Genomic DNA, 8,066 nt, shown 5'->3' with positions numbered 1-8,066 from the left:
CACTCAATCAACTTAATTAATCAATTTGTTTCAATCGTTTTCCTCTTACGAGGGCACTCTCTTTGCATTCGCGTCGAGCATTCACTAGTCGATATCTTAGTTCATCTCGTTTCGTCAACATGTAAGTCTGAGGGTGTATAATCCTTTTATTTATTGTATTTTATTTATCGTATCACCATTGTAAGATTTATGTCGAAAACACCATTAAAATCGATTTCTAAAACCGTCTTTAAAACCTCTTTTTACGGATTTCCAGTAGACAGACGTCGAGAAAAGACGCAAAGAATCGCTGCGCCTCTCTTGAAGGAGCGCAGTTCCTGCTGCGCCTCTTCGTGAGGCTGCCGCAGTTCCTGCTTCTTTTCTTCTTCTTCGTCCTCTGTAATTTCGTCTTGCTTTTATTTTGTTTGTTTGATTAATTTTTCGTTCACATGATAGTCTAATAATCACATGTATATTGTATCACATAATTCATCATTCATTAATATGTTTTAATCCGACTTAAATCCCAAGTAATCTCATATTTGCGGGTTTTCGTCATTAAATTCAATTCCGGGTTGTAGAGATTCGATTTGTTCATATTGGGTTTCTGGAATTCGTCTTTGATATAGTTTTCATCTATTTATTCACATATTCATCGCATGTTCGTCATTAATCATCATGTTTAACCTAAATAATTTGTTTAGTTAGTTTAATTCACTAATTAATCATTATTTCATGTAAAATAATTCGTTTGCACCGTATCATTCATGTTTATCGCTTTCATGACCATCATTCGTATGTAATTAACCTATTAATCACTTCCATCCGAGTCAAATAATCTAATCAATCCATAAAATCATCAATTAACATTAACGATTTGCAGTTCCGGCTTCACAGCCAGAACTCACCCTTGGAACAGACGCAGCAACTGCTGCGCCTCTTCCAGAGGGCGCAGCTCTGCTGCGCCTGTTCCAGGATGAGTTCTGTCCCTGAACTCCGTTTCTGCCTTGACCTAGTTTAATTAGCATGCGTATAATTAACTAATATCCGTAATATCACGCTAATTCATGTTCGTTAATTTATCCCTTTTATTCTTTTATTTCTTTTTCTCAAATTATCCGTTTTAAAGGTATTTTCGACATAAATCGCCTAATCCGTTGTAATTATTGTGATTTTCATTTATTGTATTTCTTTCATTGTTTGTATGTTTTCACATGTAATTGAACATTAACTCCTACTTCGACCAAATTGTATGCTAACTACTTGTTCACCGACTTAGTAAATTCTCACATGCTAGGATTAAAACTTGGATGTTGCATTGCATGCATATAGCCGACGATATATCGAGTACGAATAACTTCCCTAATCATTAGTAGAGGCCGCTATCGAGGCGGGCGGGATTAGGTGTTCGATCAAAAGAGCTTTCTAATACGTACCCTCACCCCTTACTCCAGATCTCCGTGAGCACCCGTGTTCATTGGCATCCACGAGAGTCATTCTAGACATAGAATGCTAAGGGTAACGATTGCTTAGTGTTCATGTCACTACTTTGTGTCTTGACATGACACGAGGTATTCGAACGGTTCCAATTTTCCATAAAAATTGGTGGCGACTCCATACAAAATGCAAACGCTTGTTTTTTCCGACCTTCACCAAGCGCCCCCGTGGGCGGCCCGCTGTCCACAACTATACATGGGTGATTCTAACTAACTAAAGTAGTTACAACTGACTAGAGTTAGTTGTACTAACAACTTATAACTAACTTTGTAACCGATTTCTTCCTTAGTCTCCAACACAACTTGCATGTATGGGATGACAACAAATGTTTCACTTGCTTGAAAATGCTTCAACAATTTCCCTTGGCAATTCTTCAACCAAAGACGTATGCTTATAAATTAAGGTCATAGGAGAGCCTACATATCAATCAAAAAAACGTGTTGCTTGCAATGCCGCTCTTGCATTCATTGATGAAGATTTGCCACTATGATTAAAACTACACAATCTCTTTTTATTTGTGTGAGGATTATTCGTGGACAAAAGGTGGGCCGCATCTTAGTGAAAAAGGTCCAGCTATCTACATAATGTCGAAAGCTACTATGAGAGAGCTTGAGATTCTACGAATGAACTCACGATGAAGATTTGATTAATTGAAAAGTTGTATGGTTAGATTTTTAAACAACGAACTATGTTAATAGTTTTTTAAGTAGGGGTAGGTAAATGAGAAGTATTGTGCAAAAAGTATTCTAATGGTAAACAACCTATTGCGAAAATAAACTACGTTTTTATTATGGTATATCCAATACAAAAATTACCTACACATTTGCACATTTGCTAATTGCCACGTACTTCCTCTACATCTTATTGTTATACCCATTTACCTTTTTGGAGGTCAAAGTATTGAAATTTTGACCATAAATAGATATTTACATAGTTACATTGGCTATAAAATATCTTTCATTAAAAAATTATTTTTAACCGAAACAAATAATGTATAAGCGGTTAAAATGAATGTCGGTCAAAACACCATGTATAAAGTAAATGGGTAGAACAATAAGATGCGGAGGGAGTATTATTTTCGCGATATGAGAAAAAAAATGATTCTGATTTCTGAGTATGACGGTCCACTCCCAGAGAAGCAATGCCGACATTTATTTGCAGCACACCCATACTCCATTACTCCCTTCTACAGTTCTACTATATATGCCTATATTAATATCCCACGTGAATAACGGTTGATTTCTCCGCAAAGTGTTTATAGAACAAGTGTGACAAACAAATCCACAAGTAAGTGAGATTTCATTCTAAAACCAATTGGTGATAAACATGTCTACTCACTATTAATCCGTCGATGGACCATGTAGGACTTTTGCCCATACACACATTGGGATAGAGCTCAACAAAGACCTATATAAGTAGTACGTAGTAGTAGTAACACTAATCATTCATCGTCATAATTAATAATATATATAATCCATCAAAGACGATGGCAATAATCTCAACTACGTCCTCCTCTATCTGCTTCTTTCCCTCTCACAACAATGTGTCAACGTCCCCTCCTTCCAATCTCTTCATTGGGTCGACCCACTTTACTACTTTCGGGTCAATTAGTTGTAACACTTGGGTTTGGTCCAGGGTTTTCGCTAGCTGTACTCGGACATTACATACCAATAGCGGCTCCGTGTCAAGGTCGTCTGAGGTTCCTACCATCGTTGACGTTGATTTGGGTTCACGTAGTTATCCCATTTATATCGGGTCGGGTCTTCTCGATCAACCTCATCTTTTTCAAAGGTATCTTTTACATACTCCATATAAATCATTACGTACATCCAATGTACGATGATGTAGTACACCTTCATTAGCGAGAATAGGTGATAGAAAACAAGGATTCGTTAATTATGACAGAGTATGGTGTGCTCTGAGCTACTAGATGAATACGGTTGATAATGCTTTTGTTTTTTCATCAGGCATGTGCATGGAAAGAAGGCACTTGTAGTTACAAATACCACGGTTGCGCCTTTGTATTTGGATAAAGTTGTTGATGCTTTAACAACAGAGAACCCAAATATATCGGTTGAGGCCGTGATTTTGCCAGATGGAGAGCAGCATAAGCATATGGTTCGTATATTAACGTTTGAGAAGTTTCATTCTTTTTAGGCCGCTGCTAGCTAGTTGACGATAATAATAATTAGTGATAAATTTTGGCCTGCAATAGGAAACTCTGATGAAAGTTTTTGATAAAGCTATTGAGTCGCGCTTGGACAGACGGTCATCTTTTGTTGCCCTTGGTGGTGGTGTCACTGGTGATATGTGTGGGCTTGCAGCTGCTTGTTTCATGCGTGGTGTCAATTTCATTCAAATTCCGACAACTCATATGGCACATGTATACTTGTTTTCTTATTCAGTGCATGCACTAGTGTTAACAGCACATTCACTGAATTCTATTTCACAAAACAAAAGCGGTATCGGTTTTGTGAGCACATTTCTGCAAGCTCGTATTTCATGTTTACTAATTACTATCATATCGATATTTCTTTGAGCTCGCTTGTGATGTTTGTTCAGGTGGATTCTTCAGTTGGCGGAAAGACTGCTATAAATCATCCTTTGTTGAAAAATATGATAGGGACTATCCACCAACCTCAATGTGTAGTTATCGACACTGATACGCTGAACACGCTACCTGAGAGGGAATTGTTTTCCGGAATTGCTGAAGTTATAAAATGCGGGCTTGTCAGAGATGCCAATTTCTTTGACTGGCAGGAGAACAACATGGCTGCCCTACTATCAAGGTATTGCTAGTCACTAACAGAGAGAATTCTTTTAAACTTTCTGTAACTAGTACGGAGTAATAGTTACTACAAGGTTTGGTTGGTGTCATTTCCAGGGATGCTACAGCACTTACATATGCTATAAAGCGATCTTGCGAAATTAAGGCTGAAGTAGTCTCATTGGATGAGAGGGAAGAAGGAGTCAGGTTGACACTCAACTTTGGTCATACTTTTGGACACGTAAGTGTGTTTATTTCTAGTCTCTTGCTTGTCTGTAACTGACTTCAGCAAATCTTGAAAGTTTCAAATAGAGCAAAGTTGGTATCTTATGCAGGCAATTGAAACCGCATCTGGCTATGGACAATGGCTTCATGGGGAAGGAATTGCAGTTGGAATCGTATGTTATAATTCATCTCAAAACATACATTTATTTTCAAAGACGTGTCCAGCCCTAGTACTACCTTTATTTGGCATATTCTATACTTAGATACGGTACATTCTAGTATGCATTATTCATATATATGTGTGTATGATGATTATTTAGGCTCGTTGTCCAGGTGATGGCGGTAGACTTGTCGTACAGGCTCGGTTGGATAAATGAATCATTAGTGAAGCGAGTTAATACCATTCTAAAAGAAGCTAGGCTTCCAGTTGCGCCTCCTGAAAGCATCACCGTTGAAATGTTCAAGTCCTTAATGGCGGTAAGCTTCAACTTCCATCTTCAAGGAGTTTAATAAAAAGACATTATAACCGTAAATATGAAACTCACTGCAGTATCTTACATACCCAATGAATTAAACCGACAGGTGGATAAGAAGGTTGCAGATGGAGTAATGAGACTAGTTCTCCTGAAAGGTCCTCTAGGAAACTGTGTATTTACCGGAGATTATGATCCACCTGCTCTTGATCAAACTCTTCAAGCATTCTGCAAAACTTAATACCTAAACAAGTTGTGTCGCCTTCTTCGCCTGAAGAAATATGTGCACTTTGTCTGGCTTTTAAAGCCATGGAAATCATCACGCTATCGGTTGCAAGATGAATCCTTGGCAAGTGTTGTTATATACTCAATTTGTCTCAAAAAGTACTTTTCATTTTTCACTATTTGTTTATGCAAGAAACACTTTCTATTAATAAGTAGTTTTGTTACCCGTGAGAATTCACGGGACTATTTATGGTTTTCCGCTTATGTTTACTGTTTGATGTCATGTGTACAATGTACTCGATCTTGACATCTTGTGAAAAATTAAGATTTAGATGATAGCCTAGAACTTTGTTTTAGTTTGTAAAATATCAAGGACAAATAATTGGTGAAAGATTTTCCGTATATTATTGAATTGGAATCATGAGAATACAATATGTGCAGCTATATATACACAAGTGACTTGGACAGGAATTAACGAGATAAATAAGGAAAACCGACTATAATTACAATATATGGAATATTACTATAACCCGAATATACGACTTAACACCCCTCTCAAGGTGAAGCGTGTGGATCGACAACGCCCAACTTGGATAATAAATGTACGAACTGACGGGCCCCTAATGCCTTGGTAAGAATATCAGCAACTTGTTCTGACGTATGAGTGTAAGCCGGTGAAATAAGACCATCACGAATCGCATCTCGCACAAAGTGACACTCGAGCTCAATATGTTTGGTACGCTCATGAAAAAACGGGTTTCGAGCAAGATGTAAAGCTGCCTTGTTATCACAATAAAGACTGGCCGACTCCTTGACAGAAACACGGAGAAAATGCAAAATGCCACGCAACCATTTGACTTCACATGTGACAGCTGCCATGGCACGATATTCAGACTCAGCGAAAGACAGGGAAACAGTAGGCTGTTTCTTGGTTTTCCAAGAAACGGGTGCACCACCCAACAAAACAAAGTATACCGTGAGAGATCGACGAGTTAATGGACAACTGGCCCAATCAGCATCGTAATAAACGGACATGGTAAGAGGCGTCCCAAACCGGAATAACAAGCCTTGACCCGGATGACTCTTAATGTAACGAACCACGCGTAATGCAACATTCCAATGAGACTGTCGCGGTGCGTGCATAAAACATGACAAAATGTGTACCCTATAAGATAAATCAGGCCGAGAATTAGTCAAATAAATTAAACGGCCAAAGAGTCGACGATACCTCTCTGGGTCCGTGACAAATGCATCACTCGCTACAGCTAACTTGTGATTTTGCTCGATAGGAATGTTATCAAAACGGCCACTAAGAAAACCCGTCTGGCTTAAAATGTCAAGGGCGTATTTACGCTGGCTGAGAAAAATCCCAGACGAACTTCGAGCAACCTCGAGATCCAAGAAGTACTTTAATGGACCCAAATCCTTCATGTAAAAACATGTACCGAGATAATCTTTAACGCGTCTAATTCCCTCTGCATCGTTACCTCCAATGATCAAATCGTCCACATAAACTAGGACGTAAACCTCAACACCGGAAGTATGATAACAAAACAAGGAATAGTCTGACATACATTGAAGGAAACCGTAGGCAAGCAATGAATTAGAGAATTTCTTGAACCAACACCGAGAAGTTTGACGGAGACCATACAACGATTTCTTAAGGCGACATACTTTACCTGGGTCATCAACGGAATAACCAAGAGGCAATTTCATATACACCTCCTCCTCTAGGTCACCATGAAGGAAAGCATTGTGGATATCCATCTGGTGTAATTCCCAATTACGTGCAGCTGCAATGGCCAGAAAGACACGAACAGTGACCATCTTAGCGGTAAGAGCAAAAGTCTCAAAGAAATCAATGCCCTCCTCTTGACGATTCCCAAGAACAACAAGACGAGCCTTAAATCTCTCAACGGAACCATCGGCATGCAATTTAATTTTATAAACCCATTTATTACCGATGGCTTTCTTTCCAACAGGTAAGTCCACGACATCCCAAGTAGGGATGTCATTGGGGTGGGGCGGTGGTGGATAAAGGCTCCCCCGTATAGGGATGTGAGCGGGGTGGGTACAAGTGGGTACCGCCCCGCACCCGCCCCAGTTGGGGCGGGGATGGGTAGAGTTTTGGCGGGTGGTGGGGCGGGTACGGGTATAAAAATTGTACCCGCCATGGGTCATGGGGCGGGGATGGATTTCGCATCTTACACACCTAATACCCGCCTACCCGTCAATCATTAAAAACTTTTGTAGGATTATGACAATTTTATAAATTTTATTTAGTTATAGTTAAGATATAATGATAATAATAGCTATTTTATAAAGTTTTTTACTAATTTATTTGGTGAAAAATTAAAATTATAATGGTAAATTCAAAAAGAATGGAAATTAATAGTGATTAAACCAACTTTTATGAAAAAATTTATCGAATAAAATTATGGTGTAGCGGGTTAATAGGTTGGCGGGGCGGGTACGGTTTTATATTTTTACCCGTTGGGGCGGGGATGGTTTTGGAAATTTGTACCCGCCACGGTTGGTGGGGAGGGGATGGGTACAAGTTTTTCTTGGTGGGTATGGGTACGGGGGAGCCTATATCCACCACCGCCCCGCCCCAATGACATCCCTACCCCCGTACCGTACCCACCAAGAAAAACTCGTACCCATCCCCGCCACGCCACTCGTGGCGGGTACAAGTTTCCAAAACCATCCCCGCCCTAACGGGTGGAAATATAAAACCGTACCCGCCCCGCTTACCCATTAACCAGCTACACCATAAATTTATCCGATAATTTTTTTCGTAAAAGTTAGTTTAATCATATTAATTTCCATTTTTTGACTTTATCTTTATAATTTAATTTTTTCACCAAATAAATTAGTAAAAAACTTTATAAAATATCTAT

General features: G+C 39.1%; 1 protein-coding gene across 1 annotated transcript; it reads left to right on the top strand.

The window, feature by feature from the left end:
• Positions 1–2,962: 2,962 nt before the first annotated feature.
• Positions 2,963–5,182, top strand: LOC141641613 (3-dehydroquinate synthase, chloroplastic-like). The gene is made up of 8 exons (XM_074450267.1): positions 2,963–3,267; positions 3,444–3,594; positions 3,692–3,859; positions 4,039–4,265; positions 4,361–4,484; positions 4,579–4,641; positions 4,802–4,945; positions 5,051–5,182. The coding sequence occupies exons 1-8, from the start codon at positions 2,963–2,965 to the stop codon at positions 5,180–5,182; spliced, it is 1,314 nt and encodes a 437-aa protein (XP_074306368.1).
• The last annotated feature ends 2,884 nt before the right edge of the window (positions 5,183–8,066 follow it).

This window comes from Silene latifolia, chromosome 2 (genome assembly GCF_048544455.1).
Source record: "Silene latifolia isolate original U9 population chromosome 2, ASM4854445v1, whole genome shotgun sequence".
Classification (NCBI taxonomy): Eukaryota; Viridiplantae; Streptophyta; class Magnoliopsida; order Caryophyllales; family Caryophyllaceae; genus Silene; species Silene latifolia.
The sequence above is the reverse complement of the archived record's forward strand: the minus strand, read 5'-3'. Positions and strand labels throughout refer to the sequence as shown.

Excerpts from the sequence above, each read along its gene's own strand:
- LOC141641613 (XM_074450267.1), top strand. The coding sequence starts at position 2,963 with ATGGCAATAATCTCAACTACGTCCTCCTCTATCTGCTTCTTTCCCTCT. Across the intron at positions 4,485-4,578 it reads TTGGTCATACTTTTGGACAC|GCAATTGAAACCGCATCTGG; the intron begins GTAAGTGTGTTT and ends TATCTTATGCAG. Across the intron at positions 4,642-4,801 it reads AAGGAATTGCAGTTGGAATC|GTGATGGCGGTAGACTTGTC; the intron begins GTATGTTATAAT and ends CTCGTTGTCCAG.